This window comes from Pinus tabuliformis, chromosome 3_1 (assembly GCF_031772625.1).
Source record: "Pinus tabuliformis cultivar Carrire ecotype Pingquan chromosome 3_1, CPIR1, whole genome shotgun sequence".
NCBI classification, from domain to species: Eukaryota; Viridiplantae; Streptophyta; class Pinopsida; order Pinales; family Pinaceae; genus Pinus; species Pinus tabuliformis.
Window position 1 is genome coordinate 369,918,802 of NC_142301.1, and position 27,188 is coordinate 369,945,989.

Sequence of the window (27,188 nt, forward strand, 5' to 3'; positions counted from 1 at the left end):
ATATTCTCACTAAGCCCCTGGGGAAGGTCAAGTTCCTAACCTTCCGTGAGAGTCTTGGTGTCGTGGAAAGACCCTATGATGTGGGTCCTGTTGGACGATGAGCTCTGGGAGCTCTGGGGGGCTTTGGGGATAGCTTCTCGGAGCTATAAGCACTCATAATGCTTCTGCCCCACCCTTGTGATTATTGAGCTGGTTCGCCACTCATTTAATCTGTGCCCCGTATGCATCCTACCCATTGAGTTCAGGGCTCATGGGAAGTACCTCTCATTTGGCCAATGAGGTGTGGAAAAGCTAGAGACTATTAGCAAAGACTGATGGACGCATCAGAGATTGTCGTACTCTCTATCTAGGATGGCATGGTCCAACCACTTGATCTGGGATCAAGATTTGTGAGGTCTGGGACCTCTGGACTAATTATGTCAGTCGGGGAATGATGTCTTTGTGACTGACCCACTTCTGTTCTGAAATAAAGAAGCCAGCAAAGCAAGTTTCGGCGGGATGACTCACGGTGTTAATTGCACTAATAGATGGAGTTCTCCCTAGTTGAGAGGGAGTGTTAAATTTGGACAACTAGGTCCAAACTCCATGTTCTGATGCTCAGATTAAGAGGCTAATATTTTTGTTGTATTCCTCTTTCTGAGAGGTGTAAAATCCATATAAAAATAGTCTTAATCCGATGAGCAGAACTTATATTTTGAATTTATTATTCTTAATAAATTATATGTGCAAAGGTCAGCCAGTTTTGTAATGTAGGCTCACATGCCCAACAGATGTGTCACACACCCTCATTGATGGATATATATATATATACAGGAAAAGTTGGAGAGAATTTGATCACAACACAACTCACATCTTCCTCTCTCATCCTTAAAAGTACGAGCTCCCTGGAGGACGAATTTCAGCCACACGTGGGAAGGACGAAGAGGATTTTTCTGCTGCTAGGGTTTCGCAGAAGTTTGACCAGCGTTGACTTTGGTCAACGCTTGGTCCAAACAAGCTGAAAACTTGTGGGAGGTTCGATTTTTGAAGGCCATACTACCTGGCACAAAAATCGAGGTCAAAGGGTTGACCGTTTTGCTGCTGCGTTGACTTTTAGCTTGCTGCCCCTGCGTTGACTTTTCAGGACAGCGTTGACTTTTGTAGAACTGACTTGGGTTGACTCATCTACTGGTTGGAGGGTTGTTGTGACACATGCTGGGCTGGCTGACCAAAGGAGACTTTGCTGGTTGAAGCATCCTGTTGACCGCCGAAACAAACTCATACATTTTTCTTGTTTCTGATTTGTCTTCTGTAAGATCTGCTTATATGTTCTATCTGCATTTTGCTTATCTACTTGTATGATTGCTGTGAGAAAAGTGAAATTGCTCTTAGCATAGAACATCTACATAACTTTACAGACAAAGCTAGGGTTATTGGAGTTAGTGAAGGAAGTCTTTATCGGGTTATCACTCCATCTCCTTAAGATTTGGTTCATAAGGAAATAAGTCCCATTGAACTATGGCATTGAAAGTATGCTCATCTTCATTATAGGGTCATCCCTACCCTTAGTCAATTGGTTCATGGTATTCCTGATATGAAGTTAGATCATGAAGGTGTGTGCAAGGGATGGTCTTTGGGGAAACATACAAGAAAGCCATTTCATCATAGTGAACCTAAATCTAAAGAAATATTAGATCTCATCCATTCCAATGTATGCAGGCCCATGTCTGACAAAACACTTGAAGGACATCTCTATTATGTAACATTCATGATGACCATTCAAGGAAGACATGGCTCTACCTACTCAAGACTAAAGATGAAGTATTTGATAAATTCAAGGAGTTTAGGGCTGAGGTGGAAACCCCAACCGAAAAGAAGATAAAGACTCTAAGGTCTGACAATGGTGGGGAATACACCTCTAAAGAGTTAATTGCATATTGTAAGGAAGCAGGTATTAAGAGGGAGCTCATTGTTCCCTACAATCCCGAACAAAATGGATTGGCCTAAGGAAGAATAGGTCAATTGAAGAAGGCATTCAAACTATGCTCCTTGATCAAGATATATCGAAATTCTTATGGGGTGAAGTAGCGATGACTGTTGTGCACGTTCAAAATAGAAGTCCTCATAAGAATCTTGATAATACTACACCTGAAGAAGTATTCACAGGAAAGAAGCCGAGTGTGGATCATCTCTGCATATTTGGAAGTCCAACATATATCCATGTTCCGAAAGACAAGCAAAAGAAGTTGGACTCAACAAGCATCAAGGGAATATTCGTTGGTTATAGTCTTTCCTCAAAAGCATATAGAATTTACATAAAGGAAGGAAGACACATTGAAGTAAGCAGGGATGTCATATTTGATGAGAATCAAGCTTACAAGAAATCAAAGGATATTCCTATTGATTCTGATGACGAAGAAGTTCCCGTATTTGAAGAAGATGAAGTTCATCATGAGAACTCTACTACAAATGATGAAGAAGGACCAAGTGAGCCTATTCAACCGGTGGTTATCTCAACTACAAGAAAGAGACCAAATTGGTTGAGAGCTACATTAGAAGATGCTAAAGGGCATGAAGCTGCGAAAGGGTCCTCCAGGGAAAGTAAGAAATTGAAAAGGTATTCTGGTTATGTTGCATATATGACAAAGTTGATTGAAGCCGAACCATCTACATTCCAGGAAGCTGAGCATGAAGAGGTTTGGAAGAAAGCTATGCAGGAAGAATATCAATCCATCATGAAGAATGGGGTTTGGGAAATCATTCCTAGACCTAGTGACAAATCAGTTGTCACATTGAAGTGGATCTATAAGATCAAACATGTTGTTGATGGAAGTATAGACAAGTACAAAGCAAGGTTTGTCGCAAGGGGTTTCTCTCAAAAGGAAGGCATTGACTATGAAGAAACCTTTGCACCTACAGCAAGGTACACTACCATTAGATCATTGGTTTCATTAGCTGCTACAATGGGGTGGAATATCCATCAAATGGATGTTAAGACCACATTTCTAAATGGGACCATTGATGAGGAAGTGTACATCAAACAACCTGAAGGATTTGAAGTGAATAGCAGGGACTCATGTTTGCAGACTCAAGAAGGCCCTATATGGCTTGAAGCAAGCACCAAGGGCATGGTATGCAAGAATGGATGCATATCTTCTCAGAATTGGGTTCGTGAAGAGTACTGTTGATCCGAATCTATATATCAAAGTCGTGAATAATGAGCCCGTCATTATTCTACTATATGTGGATGATCTATTCATCACTGGTGTAGAACGAAGAATTCAAGAATGCAAGAAGATGTTGACAACTGAATTTAAGATGAAGGATCTACGACTGATAAATTAATACCTAGGTCTAGCAGTATGGCAGATACCTGAAATTCAGGATCTACGACTGATAAATTAATACCTAGGTCTAGCAGTATGGCAGATACCTGACGAGATATATTTGGGTTAAGGAAAGTACATCATCAAGTTATTGCAGAAATTTGGGATGATAGACTCCAAGCCGATGATTACTCCTATGATCACCAACCTCAAGAAGTTGAGGAGCTCCAACTCTAGTCTCGTGGATCCTACCTCATATCGACAGTTGGTGGGTTCCCTAATGTATCTGGTAAATACTAGGCCAAATATATGTTTTGCAGTAAACATTCTTAGTCAGTTTCAGACGGAGCCTCGTCATGATCAGTGGATAGTTTCCAAACATATATTGAGGTATCTTCATGGTACTAAAGATCACTGCCTAAAGTATGATAGTAAGGAAGTCAAGCTAATTGGCTTCACAGACTCTGATTGGGGTGGCAGTGAGACCGATGGAAGGAGCACTACCGGAGGATGCTTTAGTCTGGGAGCTGCTATGATCTCATGGATGAGTAGGAAGCAAGATCTCGTTTCATTGAGTAGTGTCGAGGCAAAATATGTGGTTGCATGTGAAGTAGGAAAAAGGGTTGTTTGGTTAAGGAAGCTTCTAACAGATTTGTTTGAGAAGTCTCTAGCTCCTACTGTGAATAATTGTGATAACCAAAGTTGTATCAAGATGTCTGGAGATCTCGTGTTCCATTCGAGGATGAAACATATCAATAAGAAGTTCCACTTTATTAGGATCTTGGTGCAAGATGGGATCGTGAAGTTAGAGTATGTTCCAACAGATGAACAGGTAGCAGACATTCTGACAAAGGCTCTTCCTAATAAGAATTTTGAATATCTAAAAAACATGTTGGGTTTGGTAGATATTGGTGACTGTATTGATGATAAGGAATTGGAAGAGATTTGTTGAGGCTTTGCGAGTGAAGCATTGCCTAGGGAGACATCAAGCTGGCACTCTGTGTTGATGTTTGGATCTCGGAACTAAAAAGGTGGTGTTGTTTATTGAGTTTTGTCTTGGATACACACTTGTATGTTTGGGTTGGCGGTCAACAAGTAAGTCTGATGGTACCTAAAGGGGTTGAAAGCCTGAATCCACCTTAGTCCCACTTGGATAGATTGCCCTGATTAGGAATCTAGTCCATGGCATTGCAGTGCCTAAATTGTTGAGTGACTGGTTGGATAGATTGCCCTGGTCAGGAATCTAGTCCATGGCATTGTGGTGCCTAAAAGTTCTTCATGTTTTCATATAGTTTGAGATCTTCCATTGTATATGTACATTATGAATACCTCCCTAGTTAAGAGGGCGTTAGAAAATGGAACTATGTTCGATCTTCAATAATGTACTTGAGTCATTATGTAATGTACTTGTCAAAAGAATAAAGAAAAGAATTTTTATCATTGTAACAATGACTTATTAAAGCAAGGGTTTCATGCTTGGGTCATCACTATATTAGTCAAATTCCCCATTGTGGACTCCTAGGATTAATATTGAGTTTATAGAGTCATTGTATATTCAAAGAGACCCTTCTTGGGCTTTCAAATCATGTAAAAAGGTTTTGTATCAAGTCAAATATGAATTATGTACCCTCCACATCATGTCGGCCTAAGGAAGATCAAGTTGGTCTAAGAATACCCATTCAACCCACAAGAAGCCTATATATTGAAGAAGGTCGAAGTCATTTGGATCACTCACTCTCAAGGAAGTTCGATATCTCAAGAAGAGTTGGAGAAGTGTGAAGTTTGTTGCCAGAAGGACAAAAGAAGTGTGAGTTTGGGGGAGTCTCTAGAGAAGAAGAAAATCGAGCTTTTGGTGCCTCTCTCTCTGTTTCGTGGTATGGGTTGGGAGATCGAAGTCTCCTAAGATTTTGTTGTTGCCAGACGCTGCATGTTGCCGAAAGTTGTTGCCTAGTCGAAGTTGTTGGAAGGGGTCGAAGATCTTGGAGGCTGACATGGTGTGGAAGGAAAGTTTGGTCTTGGTCTAGGGTAAAGAGTCTGAAAGAATACTATTGAAAGAAAGAATTTTTCTGATTGCGTTTTCCCCTCGAGGGGGGTTTTCCCTGGCATGTACCTATATCTTGTGTCTCTTGTTTTGTGATCTTCATATATGTATAATTGCTTGATGAACGATAAGATAATAAAGAAGTAAAGGAAGCCAGCACAATCACAAGTAATTATCAAGAAAGGAGAATCAAACCCTAATATAATATCTTTGATTTTCCAACAGGAGGATCAACTATTGTGGGTTGGATTTCCAACTATTTTGCAAGGTTTGAGTAGTAGTGTTTTGTTGGGCATTGGAGCTGATTTTGTCCGGAAGTTTGAAGAAGAAATTTTGGAGGGATTTGGAGGAGTTTCCCTTCAAGGAAAGTGTGCATTGTTACAGCAAATTGATTTTTGTAGCTAACTAGTAGATTGTGAAGGGCTACACGTGGATTTTAGGGTTTCAATGACTAGTGGATTCGGCCCAAGAATTTTTCGGGCGATATTCAGGTCTTAAATCTTCATTCTTATAACAAAGGGAATTGTTGGTTTAGTTGGGATTTTCACACTATTTGACCATTTCGGGTCGACTGGAATTATCACAAAAGTTTTTTGGGTTTTATTGGTTGGGGTGTGAGGAGCCTTTCTCTAATTTTTCAAAATTTTTGGAGCAGTTTTGAGGGGTCATTTTGCAGTTTGCCTCTAGCAACAGCGATAAAATTTTATGGGCAATGTATTGGGACAGATTGAGCCATTTCAGTTGGAGTTTTTCTTAGATCTTCACCTGGGTATTGCATGCTTGCATTAGCAAGCCTAGGTTCTATCATTCTACTCTATTGTACTCAGTTCCAGAGAAATTTTAATAAAATAGCTCAAATTTGTTGCTACTATTCTATGGTTTATTGATCTATTTCTGCTTCTGTAAAAATTGTGCTTGCGTGATTGTATTTTCTTGCTATAGCTTAGTGCATGTTTTGGGTATTCATTGTATTTCCTAATTTGGAATATTACACTTTTGACCTTATGCCACATAATTTGAATAAAGTAATAATGATTTGAACTTGGGGAAGAAATCCTGGATAGTGTTGAAGCAACTTGGGCTAAAATTAATGAGCTCCTTCTCCAACCAATGTCCTTACAACACATCCAGCTTCCCAAAGAGTCCTTCCAACTTGGTGCAGACTCCATTAGGTGTTTTTTGCAAAAATCGATATGGAATAAGAGGTCAAAGAAATTAGAGGGATAAAACTACCCATATGCTTCATAGTACATACATTTGATTAAACCATTTTGCTTTTTCAACAATGAGAATTGGTTTGAATTTCACGTTGTGATCCTATATGGCCCTTTACTTTGCAAAATAATAACCACCTGCGTCTTCAACCTACAAATTGTTGAGAATTCGATAAGGCAGTGAATATGTTAATTCTCTTTAACTTGATGATTGTTTCTGTTATCATTTACCTTATTAGCTTTGTTCCTTATTATTATAGTGTGAGATACATCAAACCACCTGCGTCTTCAACCTACAAATTGTTGAGAATTCGATAAGGCAGTGAATATGTTAATTCTCTTTAACTTGATAACTGTTTGTGTTATCATTTACCTTATTAGCTTTGTTCCTTATTATTATAGTGTGAGATACATCAAACAACTACCAAAACAATAAGAATAGTGACACAGTATACAGGCTGCAAGCGAAGGTCAAAACTCCTCCTCTTGGGGAAAACCTTTAAATCTCTTCTCTTCTTATAGGTACTTCAATTGACAAATACCATGACCTGGTAACTCAGACAAATACCCTCCAAGATCAAGATCAACTCGGCCTCCTACTGTAAATCCGAAATTTTGTCTCCCAGCAATTGCGGCAATTGTTGTTGCTCCTCTTGAAGACTTTGATCTTCTTCGTATGGCCTCTTCTTCCCTTCGCTTGCCTTTCCTTGAGACTTAGGGCTAGAGAGACACCCTAGGTGACCTTCACTTGGCTTCTATCCTCTCTTTCTTCCAAGATCGAACCAAAGATAACCCTTGCGCAGAAACCCTAGCTTTGACTTACTTCAACCTCTTTTTCGTCCTCTTTTTTGCATAGAATGAGAGATGAGTGAGAGTGATACTTTGGAGGACGAGTTCCTCTCTTTATATAGGCCTCTTCAAGGGGTAGACGTGGCTCTTCACTTAGGTCGACTTGACAGCTTCTAGGCCGACTTGATCTTGGAGGGCATTTCGACACTTTAAAGACAAAAATAATTTTCTTTACAATTTACAATGTGCCCATTGGGGTCTTCAATATATGACAATGACTCTTAGACCTAGGACAAGCCCTAGAAGCACTCAATGGGTGCTTGACCAATAAAATAAAAGAACTTGAGCATGAAACCCATGCTTCAATAATAATTTCTTTTTCATTTTATAGTTTACAAGAATACATTTCATACTTATGAAGAACAAACCTAGTTACACATTTTTCGACACAAACTTGTATACCACTCGGAATAATCAAGCTCTCACACTATGTAAGATTCAATTAATCAACCTGCAAGTGAATCTAGAACCTAATTGAGAAGCAATATAATTAACAATTTGAGAGAAGATAAATAGTTGGAGTAATGTAATTCTCATTAACTTGTAGGAAAAAAATAATCATCCAAAGACAAAAAGAATACAATATAGAATTGAAATCATAATTTTCAAAGCTAACTCAATCCAAACCGAAACTGGTCAAACTAGCTAGTTGGACTAGGTTTGGTATTGAACTAGCCAAATGAATGGACTGAAGGGTCGATTCGTACCAATTAGGAACCAAATTGTCACGCCCCTAGGGTGCACTTCGACCATAAGGTTCCCAAGTCCCTTGAGGTGTGCAGAACCAATGTATTTTCTTCCTAAAGGCTTAACCTACTTAGGCTTACTTATACCCAAACTATGCTTCTAGCCTACATGCCTTTAACGAGATCGCTATCAAATTGCAGAATTAGTTTCAAACAATCTCACACAATAGCCCTTCAATAAGTTCTTCCAAAGAAAAAAATAATCATCCAAAGACAAAAAGAATACAATATAGAACTGAAATCATAATTTTCAAAGCTAACTCAATCCAAACCGAAACTGGTCAAACTAGCCAGTTGGACTAGGCGCGGTATTGAACTAGCCAAATGAATGGACTGAAGGGTCAATTTGTACCAATTAGGAACCAAACTGTCACACCCCTAGGGTGCACTTCGACCATAAGGTTCCCAAGTCCCTTGAGGTGTGCGGCACCGATGTATTTTCTTCCTAAAGGCTTGACGTACTTAGGCTTCCTTATACCAAACTACGCTTCTAGCCTATGTGCCTTTAACGAGATCGCTATCGCAGAATTAGTTTCAAATATCTCACACAATAGCCCTTCAATAAGGTCTTCCAAAGAAAAAAAGAATCATCCAAAGACAAAAAGTATACAATATAGAATTGAAATCATAATTTTCAAAGCTAACTCAATCCAAATCGAAACTGGTCAAACTAGCCAGTTGGGGTAGGCGCGGTATTGAACTAGCCAAATGAATGGACTGAAGGGTCGATTTGTACCAATTAGGAACCAGCTTCTTATCTTTCTTTATTAGACTATTTCATCAAACAATTATCAAGAGCATAAACAATAAAGCCAATGGACACAAAAAGTAGACTCCAAGCCAGTGCAAGACCCCTCCAAGGGGAAAACCTAGAAAGAATGTCTTCTCTTTGCATAGAATCAATTCAAATGAGAAATCCAAGACACAAAGACCAAAGCCAAGACCTCCTCCAAGCACCAAGTAAGCCCTCTAAAAGATCTTCTTCAAGACAAGACAAGGTCTACCAAAGTCAACGAAAGTCAACCTTCCTTAAATATGCTCACATCTTAGTTTCAGCACTTTATTTCAAACCTGCAATTCTTGGCTCCTAGTAGCTGCAGAAACCCTAACTTTCACACGTGTGAGAATACAAGCCAAAAATCAGATTTTTTTCTCCTTGCTCTTTGACTTCCTCTTGTCTTCTTGTCCCTTGCTCTTCTTGTCACTTCTTTCTTGCTTGATATCAAACTTTTGAAGTGTGTGCTAATGAGGTCGAAGATCCTTCTATATATATGTTTCTCATGAGGTCGAATAGCCCTCTTTTAGGCCAACTTTTCACAGTTAGGGTCAACTTGGTCTTGGAGGTTATTTTGACTTTCTATACTTAAAAATAAATTCGTTTACATGTTATAACTTGCCCAATGGGTCTTATATAAATGATACTGACTCTCTTGACTCGTGACAATTATTCTTATGACTTGACAAACCCTAGGAGCATGAAATGCATGCTTGACCTAGTTGACCAATCAAATGGAACATGAAACTCATGCTTGAGAAATAATATTTTTCTTTCTTCTTTTGTTTGTTACATAAGATATACATAATGAAATGAGTACAATGACAATTATGAATACCGAAACTAGTTAAATTTTCCAACACTCCCTCTTAACTAGGGAGGTATTCATAATTGTACAACCGGTACAAGGATATTCTCAAACTGAAGAGTTCTCATAAGAAGAGTCGGATTGATAACCCATCTTTAAGCATCAACATCATAACCAACATTGTCAACATAGTAAGGCCTTTAACTGACAAGCTCATTTTATTTCAGAGCATAATGTTGGGAGGCTTTACATGAGACACCACACTACCTCTTAAGGCACATACCCCATCTAAATGTTCACTAGGTATGTCCTTTTAGGATTGTTCTTATCTTGGAATACCCATCCTCAAAGAATATCAGTCCTCTTCGACCACTCTTGTCTTAGATACCTGTCCAATCCTCAAAGAGTGTCGGTCAACTTCCTATCTTGGATTTTCTATCCTCAAGGAGTATCAATCTCAGATGCTTATCCAATCCTCCATTCTCCTTCCTAGTGCCTTCACTAAGATTTACAACTGTTAGTCCTGGTCTAGTGCATGACACATGGAGAATATGATGTCTAACATCACTCCCTCTCAACTAGAGAGGAGATCCTCATTCCCTCTTGATCAGGGAATAGATCCTTGCTCCTTCATTAACATTTAAGGAGACTTCTTACTCCCTCTTAAGCATAGAGGAGATTCCTTACTTCCTTTCAATTGGGAAGTCAAGTTCTTTAGCATGTCTTCATCGATACATCAGCTATCAATTCTTCGTGGAGATCTTCAAGTAGCTGTAGGGCTCCTCCTTTCCTTTGCATTTCATTATATTGAGCTTTTTATCTTCTTGGATGTAGTGGAGCCAAATCTGTAACCGGGTTTGAGCCATCAACCTTTCATATCACTTTCTTCTTATCATCAAAGGCTTTATATTGAGCCAATCAAAATAAAACTAGTCATAGCTCCTTCCAATCATGAAAGTGATCTTCATTGTCATCAAAATATAAACATCAAGTTATTTCTTTGTACTGCTGCCTTTCAATCCCAAGATGATGTAGACATATTGGCCACATGATTCTTCGAGGATTACTAAAGCCGTCCACTCAATCCATGTATAAACAATTGTAGATATACTTGCCTCAATTGTCATTATGCATTTTTGCATCATCCTTCCAGGTAGCAAAACCATATACCAAACAGATAACCAATACCAAAACATTAATATTGTACATACCTCAACATGATGTCCTCTTGTCAAAATATCAAATTTTATTTTCTTACTTCCTTTGAGATCAGCGTCCTTCCATGTGGTCTATCTTCATATTGAACAAGAATCCTTCTCCATGCTTTCGATCAAAGTGTCCATGGAGCAAGCTACAATATTTGCTTCCTTGGAGTTATCATTATCAACTCTCTTTCTTTCTTCAAGAGACCATATTTGATGTTGATCAATATCATCATTTCTAAGTCATACTATCTTGTGAAAGAGTCTTGATCTTTAGCCATTCCAAAGCATACCAACTCCTTCCAAGTATTGAGTAACCACATGGAAGACTTTTCATGCTTGTGTTTATGACCAACTCTTTCTGCAAGATTCTTGTAGACATGAATTCTACCTTCTAGAGAAGAGTTACTAACAACATGCATACCTTTTCTTCCATATAACCATCTAGTTGTCCTTCCTTTGAATGAGCTTGCTTCTATCCTTATCAAAGATAAGCTTCCTTCTTTAAGAGGAGAAAGACTTCAATTATGTCTTTCATACTGCAACTCGACCATCTGCATCCCTTCATCCTTCAAGACTATTGTTTCCACACTAAGTGGAGTATACTAGTCATGTCATAATGCTTCTTCCAAGAACCTTCCCTAAATGATGGTTCTCATTGGAGGATCTTGGTGATCCTTCTTGCAAGATGACTACCTCTAACATTATGTTAGAGAGTGCTTGGATGAACTATGATGTGCAAGATGGTCCAAATCTTCTCATTCTTATCAACTAGATGACTTTTTCCAAAGCAATTTGATCATGTAGTTTCTAAATCTTCTACTATCATACGCTTCTTTCTATGATTGCATACAAAAATCAGGACTTCTTCTAGAAAATGTAATTATGCAAGCTTATTCTAACTTCTACTTTCTAATAAAAGAAAGACAATCTGCAAATGAACCTAATACAAGTGGAGCTCTCTCAATAGTGAAGACCCTTGGGATCTTCTCCTTTCGACTTCTTCTCAAGTTCTTCCTTTTCTTCAGCTATGTGGGCTCCACTCCTTTCCTTTCTTTTGTTGTTTTTCTTATTCTAAGAATTGTTTGGACAATCCCTCTTAAAGTGTCCATACGCATTGCATCCATAGCATTGTATCTTGAACATATCTTGTTTTCCTTTGGTCTTTCCAAACTTCCCTTTCCTCTTTTTGTATTTTACAACAAAGGCTTGAGACTTTTCATTTGATTCAGTGTCATCCTTTACCTTTATCCTTACTTCTTCCAAGATACATTGAGCCCATAGTTCATCAAAAGGAGTAGTATCTTTTCTTGAGTAAATACTAGTTGCAAAACTGCTCCGTTCGGGTGGCAAAGCATTCAATACACAAGTAGTCATTTCTGAATCAAAAATTACTTCCCCAAGCCCATGGAACTGGTCCCTCAATTGTGAGATCCTCATCCCTTTATTGTGAGATCCTCATAAGATGAGGACATAAATTCATCCTTTGACATCCTTGTTCTATATAGTTGATTCCTCAACAATATTTTGACCTGATGTAATTATAGAGTACAATTTCACCAATTTGTCATAGATTGCTTTAGATGTAGTCAAATCAACAACAAAGGGAATGAGATGATCCTTTATGGATTCAATAAGAATCCTTTGCGGCCTTACTTCTCCATTCTCATATCTAGTTAATTCTTGAGTCTTCTTCTTTATCTGGTTGAGTGACTTCTCCAAGAACATATTCCATGACTTTTTCTGTAAGCACCAAATCCATGATCCAACGACCTTGTTGTTGTCCATGCAAAAAGAAGTCATTTGATTTGCAGATTGAGACATGGAGAACAATATGATACTTGTTAAACTAGGGACTTTCTTGATGATGCCTCCAATTGTCTTGATGTCTTCAAGAACCTTCAGGAAACTTCAAAGATGTCCTTCAATAGCAAAGAGCCTTGAAGAGTGAGAAAGATATGTCCTTTCTTCAATGAGAGCTTGATGTAGTAACCTTCCTTCCTTTAATGAGAGCTTGATCCTTCTTAAGATGATGAGGTCTTCTTCCTTATGCCCTTCCTTGTGTCCTTAGCAAATGATACTAAGCAACCTTCTCTTATGCCAATCAAGACGATATCCAAGCTGCCTTCTCCTCACCTTAGCTCTAATACCATGTTGGAGAATCTAGTATGGCAGTTATTTAAACAATTATCCTTATCCTTAATAATTTCTTGTGAAATTTAGTTAGCTTCTTATTGTTCTTTATTAGATTATTTCATCAAACAATTATCAAGAGCATAAACAATAAAGACAATGGACATAAGAAGTAGGCTCCAAGCCAGGGAAAAACCCCTCCAAGGGAAAGCCTAGAAAGAATCTCTTCTCTTCTTATGGAATCGATTCAAATGAGAAATCCAAGACCTCCTCAAGCACCAAGTCAACCCTCTAAAAGATCTCCTTCAAGACAAGACAAGGTCCACCAAAGTCAACGAAATTCAACCTTCCTTGAATCTACTCAAATCTCAATTTTGGCACTCTACTTCAGACATGTGGTTCAAACCTGCAATTCTCGGCCTCCTAGTAGCTGCAAAAACCCTAATTTTCGCATGTGTGAGAGAATACAAGCCAAGAATTAGATTGTTTTCTCCTTTCTCTTTAACTTCCTCTTGTCTTCTTGTCCTTCGCTCTTCTTGTCTCTTTTTTCTTGCTTGATATCGAACTTATGAAGTGTGTGATAATGAGATCAAAGCTCCTTCTATATATATGCTTCTCGTGAAGTCGAATAGCCCTCTTGTAGGCCAACTTTTCACAATTAGGGCCGACTTGGCCTTGGAGGTTATTTTGACTTTCTAGACTCAAATAAATTATTTTACATGTTATAACTTGCCCAAATGGGTTTTATATAAATGATATTGACTCTCTCGACTGATGACAATATTCTTCTGACTTGACAAACCCTAGGAGCATGAAATGCATCCTTGCCCTAGTTGACCAATCAAATGGAGCATGAAACCCATAATTGAAAAATAATATTTTTCTTTCTTCTTTTGTTTGTTACATAAGATATACAAAATAACACGAGTACAATGACAATTATGAAGGCTGAAACTAGTTACATTTTCCAACACTTACAATATAGACAACTTCAACAGTAAACAAGTGCACAACAGTTTACATGGGAGGGGGAACTCCCAAATAGAACTCCCCTTACTTCAACTAATCTTCAAACTTCAATTCACAACTTCAAATATAAAACAACCAAGGTTGGGTTGAACCCCAAGGGTTCATTGCCACAACACTTAAGCAAACTTCAAAAGAGCCTTCAAATGACTCGCTCGTGTAGCCTCCCTAGCTTGCACGACAAGTCTAACCAACAACCAAGACTCATGCAACCTCAACTCGCATGACCAACCCCAATCGGAGTTCGGTTTGTGCAGCTCGTCTAGCTCACACGACCTACCAAAACCAAGACTCAAAAATCTGCGAATGCCCTACAGAACAATTCATGCACCCTGCAGCTCGCATGACCCACCAGAACACAAAAACTTTGCACAACGCAGCTCGTCTAAGCAAGCCTCAACTCGTTCCTCCTTCCGACAGCACATCCACTTATTCGTTCTTTTCCTTGTTGCGGTTTTGTTTACTTCGACTTCCTTACTTGGTTGAGTTGTTTCTTGCCTCCATTCATTCCATGGCTTGCCAATATATAACAGCCCATCATGTTGAATGGTGGTGTCTTCATCTAGCCAGGCCGACCCACACTTGGGCATGATTGACCTTTACTTCTTGCACTAGCCGACCTCAAGTCGTTCACCCACATTACCTGTTGCAATGCTTCGCTTGCACACTAAGAGTCCTTCGTCGTGATCACGCCCTCGGTTAACCTCTATGTGCCATGCATGTTACTTCAGCGCCCAGCTTGCCCTTCGTTTCGCCACATTGTTTGTTTGTTGTTCCACAACAAGAGTGCTTACTTTCGTGTGAGCACCCTCGCCCATTCTGCACGACTGACTTTCGCATGTCATTTCATACGATGCGCTCAGTCATTCCATCAAGCGCCCTCATCTAACCAAACTCCACCACATAATTGCCCATAGCACAATGTCATCACATGAGCGCCCTCACCATTGCAAGGTGCCCAACTTGGTTGTCCCATCAAACGACTCATTACACAACCCCACCAACTTCGGTTTTTCGCCACTACAAGTCGACAAGGGTTTGTTAAGGTCGTCTTAGCACTTTCATGTGCACTCAAGCCCAAAGACCTAACACAAACCAACCTTAACTAGCCGATCAGAGCTCACACACATGAGGGGAGCCTAGGACCTATTACCCACCATTTTTTGGGTAATATCCCTAGGAGAAAAAATTTCTCCAAGATGGTCCTCAGCTGGCAGCCCCTTGTAGCCATCAACTAGTTCATTGTGCCATTTATCTGCCACCTGAGCCAGCCATGCGGTCCCTCGCCCATCTGCCATGATCGTATGTTTGAAGGTGGGCCTCCCGAAGCTAAAGGTATGTCTTGTCATTTTGAAATTGATTTTTGTAGTTTGCTTATCATGGACACTTCTGGGCATGGATTAATGGGGGGATTCGGCGGAAAGGATGGGCTAGGTCTATGCTTCTATCCCCTAGACCCCTTTTAGGCATTAACCTTGCATTCTAGTCACGTGGGATCTCTTTTACTGACCATTTGGTTCCAGGGATGGTATTTCATGGGAAACCCTGATTTTGGTTGCGTGGTCCCACTCCCTTATCTGCTCATATTACCCCCTTTTCCATTCATTATTACCCCATCCATCATTTCTCCCACCTAGGTCCACATTCCTCCATCAGGTCCACATAGGGTCAACTCACCCCTTCCCCTTGCCCACACCTTGGGTCATGGCCTAGAATGAAGCTCGGAGGTTGATGCAACAAAAAAGAAAGTTAAAAGCATATATAGCCACAGTCAACAGGAAAAGTACCACAAAATGCAAAAGATGGTTAAGACAAAAACATTTAGCACGTGGGCAAAAGCCAATACATGAGCTCTACCCCATCATTATGGCAATCACCCTAGTTCCAGCAGTTTCTATGAGCCTCTTCATTATATAGGAACCCATGATTGTCCCAACCCCTGGTGGGCGATGAACCGCCCCACCTTAAAGGGCAGCATTCACTGTTTTATACATCATGTTCTAACCCCTTGAGCCCCGAGCAGTGAATCAAAGAAAATCATAAAAGGGCAAAAGGCATATAAAAAAGGGTGGAAAAATCAAGGCCAGGGCACCTCATGTACAACAATTGCTCCCTCCTATACCTTATAAACCCAAGGATAGGCTTCCCTCTTATTAGCTACCCTTGTGCCCCAGCATGTAAACCAGAGCTGCCCCCTCTCATTCCCTACCTCATTCACCTATCTTCCACATACCACCACCTTTTGACAGATGTACCTTGACTATATTATCCCCTTTAGAAGCAAAAACCACCTAATATGGTACTTGGTTAACCCCATTGGGAGTTTAGGAGACATTGACACATCCCGAAGCCCATTATGAAAGGGCAAACCATTATAAAGTCCCCACCTATAGTCCATGATTAGGTAAGCTCATTTGCTCGATTTCTCTAATTATTTGTTGTACTAGAAGCCTAGGGGACGCATTAGATCTTATGCAGGATTGCAAATGGTTTCCATTTAGGGTTTGGTCTCCCTATACGGGGTCCTAACCCTCCAGAGGGCTACATTGGCACCTGTAGGGTGAGCGTTGAGAACCATGGACTCCACAGCAGCAGAGTACACTCCATGGATCCCCACAGCCATTCAAAGATTTCTCGTGGTTCACATATTCGATGAGGAGGGCGAACTTGATTCATCATGCCTAGTCAGCCCCAAATCCACACCATACACTTGGCAAATGATCCAGGACTTCCACGATGATGTGGCATCACCTACACCATCATCCTAGCCCTTGAGGGCAACCTATAGGCATCTTCGATTTGTTTGGAGACCCATGAGGACACTTGTGTGCCCCCACATGTCATTTGGAGCACCACAGGTTATTACAAGGGGCCAACCCCTTGTCCACTGCTTTTGAGGGTCTTATTCTTCATTGTGGCACCCATGGACCTCATTAGGCCTCTTAGAGGGCCCTACGACATGCATAGATTATTATTTGACCTCTTGAGAGGCTTACTTTTTCATTTGTGAGCTAGTTTGGTGGGCTTGTCACCAAAAGGTTGTATTATTAGCACATTATTTTATTTTTGGGGCTTATGTAGGCCAAGGAGGCTAATTCGAACTCCTTAGATGTGTATAAATACAAGTGAGGTGAGATCATTTCTCATCATCACTTTGGATTGGATCTCTCTCTTCTTTAGAGAATTTCACACTTTTTTCTAGAGGATGAATTGGAGCATTTATGGATGAATTTTGATGTATGGTTATTGGTTTATCTTCTCTTGGAGCTTCTCTATTGTCATTTGTGAATGGTTGGATATACTCTACTGCATGTAAGTACGAAATTTTGATGTTATTCTTGTTACTTTTGTCATATATATTGGATGAGATTTTCGTTGTTTTAAAGGGTAATTGTTGCATGCAAATTATTGCCTAATATTGTGGGATTGTCTCCATTATAACGTTCTCTCCATGTATTAGGCCATGTAGTGTGAGCGGAATCTCCTAGGGGTAAAATCAAACCTTGATAAGCCATTCCTCTTGTGCACTTGAAGTATAAAAGCTGCAAGATTGCTTTCACTTGGCATAGAAGGTTTGTGAAGTAATTTTAAGGTCTCCTTGACTGGAAACCAAGAAACCTTACACATAATCAACATAGACTCCATTCTCCCAAGAATTAAGCCACTGATCTACCAAGGGTGGTCACCAAAACACTTAATCTTTCACCTTCTCCCAAGTCTAGCCACATTGGGGCACCTAGGGCATCAATCCCCCGTCAAGTTAGCCACTGAAAAATTTCGATCTCCTAGGGTCTCATGTGTTGGCCTTTCCCTTAGCCCTCCTCCAAATTTGAAGACATTCCGACAATGGAGTTGGGAGAAAAGCCAAGCCCTAGGTCCGAGACCAAAACTTGCCCTGTCATCCCCAAGGCTAGCACTTCCTAGGGTCAAAGCAACATCATTGAGAGAGAATACTTTCTTTAATCCTTCCCACCTTGTCTAGGGTAAGAATATCATTGATTGTTTCATACCTTCCTCATAGCCTAGACCGGGTCCACTTGTCCCCGTGTGGTCCCTCTCCTTCAAAGGACCATTCTTCAAGAACCATTTGGGATACCAATTCTAACACGGATTTAGGGTGCGGGGAACTTTCAAAGCCAATTCCCATATACCTAAACCCCAAAAATCCTTTCCCTTGAAGCACATAATACCTTGCTTAGAAAGCAACCAAGCCCCATCTTTCAAAACCTTTTAGGAAAAACTTTGGGTCACTCATATCCATTGCTTATCACTCATTAGTGACTCCATACATATCGGGTCTCCTCCCATCTGTGAATGTCCATAAATAGAAGGGACCCTTGGCTGAGGTGACAGTGGACCAAGACTCCATTTGTTGCCCTTGGCCTAGCATTTGCCCTTTAGGGATTCCCCTTATGTCCCTTGCTAGTTTGAGCGGTAACAGGACCCAAGGCGGTGATAACCAATCAATTTGGTGTCTAACTAGCACAAATCACCCAGTCAAATCTCACATGCATGAGGGGGTGTTTGGGCCTGGAGATGGCATTTTTTGAGGTTTTTTTGGAGTAAACCAAGGGTTGTATGATTGTATCCCTCCCAAAACATCCCCGATTAGCTATAATTATTAAAACCAACCCTCCCCCTCCTATATCATAAACCTAAACAAAAACCTAACTCAACTATAACAATGCTAGCAATCGATGGTAGTGTTAAATTCTTAAGTTTTTAACAATACCATTACTTGTTTCGAGATGTTTGAGAGTGGTTCCAACCCTGTCAGATTTCATATTGAACTCCTCTGATGTTGGTGGTATTGATTGTACTCCTTTGTCATGGACTTAACAAAGATGTACCCTTCACTCAGACCAAAACAATTGGTTAGGCATGTTAAGGTTTCTCTACCATATTATAAGATTGAGGAGATGAAACCTTCACTCGAACCAAAATCATCAGTTATGCAGGTTAAGCTTTTTCCACCATATTATAAGGTTGACGAATCCAAGGAGTCCGAGGACTTTGAACCAAGTGATATTTATGTAGGTCTTGTTGACAATCCTATTTCTAGTAGTAGTGAAGAGTTTAATGAGTGATCATGTTGATCAATGGTTTGTAGTAGGCTAGTGGCCCAATAGCTTGTAACATGGTTTTTGGACTCTAGAGACCATTTAGAGCCTCATTGAGTATGAAGTTTGTTGTTGATATGTATTGCACTCGGTGCAATTTTTATATATTCAACCTTACATGATATATAGAAGAGCAACTTTGCATATTTTGCCTCTAATGGTTTGGAATCTTAAAATAAATTATTCATTAAAATTTGATTATTATATTTTAAATAATTGGTTCATCAAATATAGTTTAATCTAGTTCCATTTCAAAAACCCGTTTCGAAAAGTGGTTGATTTGAAGACCAATTCCAATTTTTAAAATTATGATCGAAATAGTATTCATGCAATTATGCTAATTAGCCAATGTTCTTTCATGAGGGAGTTAAGTTAGCATTTTACTAGCCAACTAGAGTAAAGTAGCTCATAAAAGACAAGTGGAGTAAAATAGTTCCTAGAAAATAGGATCCACCCCCCACATGCACTCTGGTTCATAGAAAGTAGGATCTCGCCCTAAATGTAAGAAGTGCTCCTATCCTTAAAAAGGCAAAATTAGCTTAGGATAACTCCCTTGAATTAAGGGACAAAGCTTAAGGGCACTCTCCAAAAGTCAAAATTATGCGTGAGAAGGAAAATGATGGATTTACATTGTAAACCAACAATGACATGGGCTTCAAAGAAATGACACAAGTGGTAGCTTGGTGGCTTTTATGACAAAGTAAAATGTTAGCTTTGACTTGGGTAGGGTCAAAACCCTCTAAGGCACACAGGGATGTTAGTTCAGCCACCTATTTAATAAAGCCATTTGGTTGGAGTTCGTGAAGTTATTGTAATGTGGCCACTTGTTAAATGAATTCATTTGATCTGAGTTCCATATTATCTCAAGATAAAAAGAGGCTATATTGACAACAAAATTTAATTGAGAATAAAGTTATAAACACATTAACATAAACCAAAATCTAACACAATGAGGGTAGAACTATTGATTGTATTAAAAAAACAAGGCTATACTAACAACAAAATTTAATTGAGAATAAACAACTAAACATACACCAAAATCTAACGAAACAAGGGTAGAACTATTGATTGTATTAAAAAACAACCATAAAATACAGGAACCAAACAATCAAAACCACTTCACCCCTTGGGAACCCTAAACTAGTTTGTGAATTGGACCACCTGGTTCAAAAAACAAGTTTGACCAATTCAAACACCTTTGCCCAAAAAAATGATGCCCCAACCCTCACAAACCCTAAATTAGTGTTATATAGTGATGTCCCTCATTGTGCTGAGAGGCACTCTCCATCCCAATATGGTAGAGATGTTGTAATGTCCTGTAAACATTTTGACTCGGTCAAAATAAAATTATAATAAACCTATGTCAAAATAAAAAATAACTTCAATCTAAAATAATAAAAATAAAAAATAATTAAATTATTATTATTATTATTGGTTGGGTAGTTAAGGTAAACTTGACTTTTTCAAGTTATAGTAGTTTTTGAGCTCCAAGTTTACGAAAACCCATGGTATTGACCCATGGTATTCATGTGCAATATAGCCTATTTAAAGAGGGAAATTAAACCAGCCTAGATCCATCTTAACTCCGGATCTACCAAGCGCCAAGAGGGATCAAATCTTTTTTCACTTTGAGAGAAGTTTGCATCTCAAGAGATTTGATCCCTCTTGACGCTTGGTAGATCTGGAGTTAAGATGGATCTACGTTGGTCTATTTAATGTCTAATGGTTTGGGTTTACATTGATGTACATGACTATTTATTTTTTACCAATTTTTCCATATTTTACGTACTTTTTAGTAAGCCGGTTCATAAACCAATTTGTTTGTTGGTTCCAATTTGGTCCCATTATGACCTTCATCCAGTTCAGGCTTGTAATAATTTGCAACTATCTAGGAATGAACTCATTTAAGATGTCTGCCACTATTAAAACATTAGAGATCAAAATCCTTCAAGAATAGCATGACTAGCATAGAGATATCTCAATCCTGGACCTATTAAGCATTAAGAAGGATCAAAAGGGTTACAATTCCAAACACAAACCTCGCAGCTTGTAATAGATCCAGGATTGACATGAATCTATGTTGTATGTATGCATATGTATATGTTTATGGTCAATGGTTATTGTTATGCTGGCCTTTTTTAGCATCACACAAAATAACAAAGATCTTGCCCCAATTGGACTGTAGAGCACCTTGCTTTTCTCGCTGTAACCAAACAAAAGAAGGCAAATTACATCATATATTTACCCATATGACCACCGCAGACATCAAAAGGCAGGCCCTACGATAACAATATGGGTAAAGCTGAAGGGGTTATCCTATACTTTAGCCTTGGTGAATGAAGCAAAGAGGATTGTGCTAGACCATTACATATTAGCAATAACTATAGAAGGCTCTACAACGAGTTAAGATTGTTGTTTCCTTGCATAAAAGAAAAAAAACAGCCTGTTTTAAAAATTCCAAATGCTAACACCCCATGAGTGTAAGCTGGCTCTTATAACATATGAGTTTTGCCGGTCGATGAAGGAAAAAAGAGGGCCATTGCAAAATTAATTGTTTAGCATAAGAAGCCAAATTATATAATACAACACAAGGGCTCTAATCCAGCCAAAATATTCATTTACTAGTTGAGTGGGCGTATGTTTTGAAGTTTCAAGCAGCATCAAGTTGCAAGAAAAAGATCTTTACTGCATCTAAATCAAAAATCCATCTTAAAAAAAAGACAATTTACTGGCCAGATCAGCAAAGTGCTAAGTTGTCCACCAGGGTTCCAATTTTTCTGTGGTCTACCCCACCTAAATGGCATGTCAAAACGGACGAAGCGGACGAAGCCAGGTGTAAGCCCTGGGAGATTTAGGCGACATGGATAACCCTCAAACCTGCTAACCAAGCATAAGAAAATTTGCGCTATGCAATGCAGCCCCAGACGTCGGGGTGTGTTTCTCTGCATCTTCAAAATAGAATAAACGACAGGAGAGGGATGTTAGCATTAATAAGATAGGCTGCATAATCAGATGCCCGACCTCCTTAATGGGTTGGAAAGAAACATGGATTGACCTCAATTCATATTGAACTCCACATTAACATTTCTCCATGGTCGATGCTTCAGCAAGGAAGTTTTCCTCATGTCCCTCCATTACTGACACCTGCACCTCTTTTCTAATGTTTGTGTCGGGATTTCCACCACCCTCTTCTATCCTGCACCTACTTCTGAGTTTAAATAGATGTATTTTCTCTTGCTGTATCTAGGGTTACGATTTGGTTACATTCTTCATACAGTAGTTTGGATTCTCTAATTTTAGTTTGGATTCTTTAATTTCATGCTTCACCCTTTAATTTGGTTTCGCACTCTTTCAGTATGTCTCCATATAGGAAATGGACATCAATACATTAGCTTATCTTATCTTATATTATACATCCGACGGCCTTCGTGATCTTTCCACTGGATTACTTCAGCAGTCTCATGAGTTCAAAGTTGTGGTAGGCTGTGTAATTCTTAACAAATTTGCCGTAGTTTCTCCTGTGCGAGATAATCACAAGCACGGCTGGCAGCCACCAAGTGATTCAATAGAGGGGCTAGAATTCTATTTGTATGGATTTTAGAGAAAAATTTGAAATTTAACTTTCGCAGAAACATCAGAAACAGGTTTCTGCCAGAAGCTAAATGTGTGATAGAAGTTTGTACAAAGTATAATAATGTAAGAGACGATCTAGATACTCAAGGTTTATTTCGCTGCCAATTCTCTGTAGGAGGTCCCCCATGGTTTTAAGATTACCTTGACTAGTTTTCTCTTCATTTTTTCGGAACTGCAATGATTTCAAGGACACAAACCAAGAAATTTAATCACAAAACCATTGTTATTTCTTCGAAAATAATTACTGACGAACCCATCTGTATCATATCAAAAATACAGAAAGACATTTAGAAATAAAATAAAATAAAAATGGGCGGGCAATGAAACCCCACCTTGAAACCCTCGGCCCTGAGGCACCGAAGATGGGCATCGATCCATTTGGTGCATGCATCCTCCCCGTGCTCGACGATGCATTCGTCTCTCAGCTTTTTCGTATTGGGGCAAGCACAGCATATCTTCTTCTTAGGTTTCACCTCGGCCTTCGATTCTGCTTCTCCCGCGTTCCCGTTACCATTCGAATCCCCTGCCCTTGGAGCGCCCCTGGACACTTGCACCTCAAGTTTCATGTTGGCGTTCCTGGATTTTACCTATGGCAACCGACCAAAAGATCCCTCGCTATACCTTCCAACCAAACTTTGAATTCTTACAACAGCTCCTCGTCCTCTTATACCGAGCCTTTTTCCTCCTGTACCGAGATAGATTTTTCCGCAACAGAAACTCTTACTTGGCGAACTTTCCTCTGACACACGTGGCACTCCAAATTTTTTTGGGGCCATACTCGTGGCACCGTGGGTTGGAATTTGACGGGCATTTTGCCCGTCAGAGGCCATTTTAACCGTTAAATACGTTGAAAATTTTTAAATGACCGTCTGCATGACGTGGTTTGAAGAGTGAAGAACCTGTTTTTGACCGGTTATAATATTTTGAAAATGTTATTAATATCTTATTCGGACACTTCGCTCCTATAAACTTCACGATCTTAGAATAAAACATAAGTCTCTATCCTGAGTAAGAAATTGAGGTATCTCTTGTACTCTAGTGGGAGCTTTGATACTCTAAGATTTGAACTTGAAGTGAGTTTTTATTATGAATTAACTCGATGTAAATGGATTGGTATGCTTTACATTTCAATTATAAAGAGTAAACGAAATTAATATCATTTTTATAGAAATCAATTGAGTTGTTTTTACTGTGATTTTTTGGACTTTTTAGTGTTTGAATTTAGCAAAAAAATTTGAGGTGAAATCTTGATTTGTGTTATTTAAACTAGTTTTTTTACTGTATATATCGATTCTGCACCCTAGAAAATCCTTAGGACACTTTGATTGCACAGGGTTACCCATCAAACTTGTGATTGAATAAATTCTTGCCAGATTTTAAAGAAATTTGACCTAAAAAACTCACCTTAAAAATTTCCAAAAAATCACACTAAAATCAACCCCTAAATCAATTGGTTTACATTTTATAAAGGTTAAACAGCACTCTGATCATATTTATAATTAAAGAATTGAACTTTTTAGTTATGATTATTTTTAAATGTTAATTTTTAATAGTTATTTTTTATATTTATTTTATAAAAATATATTAGTTTTAGTTTGAATTTATGAGTAGATATAATAATTATTATTTTTTATGTGTGGAGTGTAAGAATTTTATATTTAAAAAAGTGTTATATATATATATGAGAGTTAATATTTTGTTTGGGATTATTTTGAGTTATTTTTAGTTTAATTTATTAATAAATATAATAATTATTATTATTTTTATGTGTTTATATAGACATTTAAAATTTAGAAAAATGTTTATTTTATATATGTATATTTTTAAAAAATTTATATGATGATTATTATTAACTATTTTAATTTTTAGGTTTTTTTTGGAATTAAGTAATTTATTTTTTAATGAAATTGTAATTTTGTGTTGTGTAAATCACTTTTGTTTTATTTGGGATTACTTTGAGTTATTTTTAGTTTAATTTATTAATAAATATAATACTTATTATTATTATTTTATGTGTTTGATATAGAAAATTAAAATTTAGAAAAATGTTTATTTTGATGATGATGATGATGGTTAGCGTCCACTAAGACCAAACTTTGGTTTATTGGACCTAAAGAAACAAATTATTTAATTTGATTTAAGATTTTATTCCTATGCTCAAAAAGCTTGGAGAGAAGCCTCCCAAGCTCACTATAAATTTGACATCATAAAAGGCTAGGAAGGTCAGTATTGGGACAAAGATTATGAAACTGAGATCAATGTGGTTGTACCCGAGGCACCCTAAGAGGAAGTGATTTTCATCCTAGATGTTCCTATTCTCAGAGAGATGGCAGATCCTTTCCATCCATGGTGTTTTAGGAACTGCCCAACGACCTGTTTCACTACGGAGCTCATGAGAGTTCGTTTTAATCTTTGCTATATTAATTTTCTTCTTTGAGCTAGTTAATATAGAGAGATATTTTTGATCTTGTAGAGTGGGGTTGATGACCTTCTTATAATAAACATGAGCTCATGAGAGTTCGTTTTAATCTTTGCTATATTAATTTTCTTCTTTGAGCTAGTTAAAATAGAGAGATATTTTTGATCTTGTAGAGTGGGGTTGATGACCTTCTTATAATAACTTAATTTTCTTTTAGCGGCTAAATCTTCCTCACACCACATTTTTTTCTTTGAACTTAGAAGTAACAATATTTTTAATGTTATTAATGTTTTGCAATGCATCATTCTCGTTGACCTTCCAATAGTTTAACCAGGCCCTCGTGTCTTTATACCACCCCCGTTTGAGCCTTAAGTGGATTTGGCTGGAATTTAAAGCTAGCTTAGGAAGTCTATGATCTCCTACGTTATTGAGTTTGTGCTTGTACAACAGAAGCCTATTCTGGATTTGCTCATTTTGCTCATATATTTTTCAAAAAATTATATGATGATTTTTATTAAATATTTTAATTTTTAGGTTTTTATGTGGAATTAAGTAATTTATTTTTTAATGAAATTGTAGTTGTGTGTTGTTTAAATTACTTTTGTTTTATTTGGGATTACTTTGAGTTATTTTTAGTTTAATTTATTAATAAATATAATACTTATTATTATTATTTTATGTGGTTGATATAGAAAATTTAAATTTAGAAAAATGTTTATTTTATATATGTGTATTTTTAAAAAATTTATATGATGATGATTATTAACTATTTTAATTTTTAGTTTTTTTTTGTGGAATTAAGTAATTTATTTTTTAATGAAATTGTAGTTTTGTGTTGTTTAAATCACTTTTTTCAATGTATAAATCAATTTAGTAGATTTAAAAATCTCTCAAATATTAAACAATTAGAATTCAATAAACACAATTTTTGTTTTCTTTATGATTTACTTAAAAACATATTTGAGATATATTTAGTGAATTGCTCTCCATAATAATTTAATATTTTTGTCTATTTTTTCTTTTTTAACATATTAGGGAAAATGATTATGTTTTCTTTATGATGTTTTAGTTAAAACAATAGCCAATTTGAATTCAAGCTTCTGTGATCTATAACTTGTTAATTCATGAAAATTTTCGGAAAAAATCACATAGAGAGTATTTGGTCAACGCGTTTCGAACCATAGTGTGGTTCATCTTCAAGACAAGATAAGGTTATCTTTAGGACAAGATGAAGAGACATATCTGGAAGGAAGGTTAAATAAGAAGATAGGTCAACCTAATGGTTAGAGGTAAACGGCTATATTTGACTGGGGAGGGAAATTTATATATATAATATTATAAACCAAAATTGATTAAATAATTAATAAATAATTATTATTTAATATATTAATTAACTTATTCATTAAATAATTAATAAATAATAATTATTTAATATATTAATTAACTTATTCATTCCTTATTGGTTAATGTATTTATTTATTTGATTCTCCGATTAGGAAAAATGAGTAAAATAAACTAAAATGAAATATATAAATAACTAAACTAAATAAAATATAAAATAATAAAAAGGATAAATAAATATATATTCTTAAAAAAAAAAAGAGTAAAAGATAAATAATAAAAATGATAAATAAACAATAATACAATGAAAATTATTTAAAAATATATAATAAAAAAATAAAAAATGGCTTTCCTAAAGTCCTCGCAAAAATTTCTCATTTTCATCACCGCAAGTTTAGGGAAGACATTGAAATTGAGCGGTCCTCTAATAACATTAATAGGGATGACGGCTGGAAAAATAGTAGCTGTTGGATTCCCGCCCTCTCCTCTTAATCTTTCTCCTCTTTTTCTGAGCTTTTTATCCCTTTTTTTTTATATAGAGGATTCCCCTTTCTTTTTATTTATTTTTATTGTTTT

At 37.6% G+C, this 27,188-nt stretch overlaps 1 protein-coding gene across 1 annotated transcript in view; it reads right to left on the reverse strand.

The window, feature by feature from the left end:
* The window catches only part of LOC149187249 (cytochrome c oxidase copper chaperone 2-like), a 57,234-nt gene extending 33,681 nt beyond the window's left edge, over positions 1-23,553 (reverse strand). The window contains exon 1 of the mRNA XM_089411328.1: positions 23,185-23,553. Coding sequence (XP_089267454.1) covers positions 23,185-23,418 — 234 coding nt within the window. The 5' untranslated portion in view covers positions 23,419-23,553. The remainder of the gene's footprint in view (positions 1-23,184) is intronic.
* Between the last annotated feature and the right edge of the window lie 3,635 nt (positions 23,554-27,188).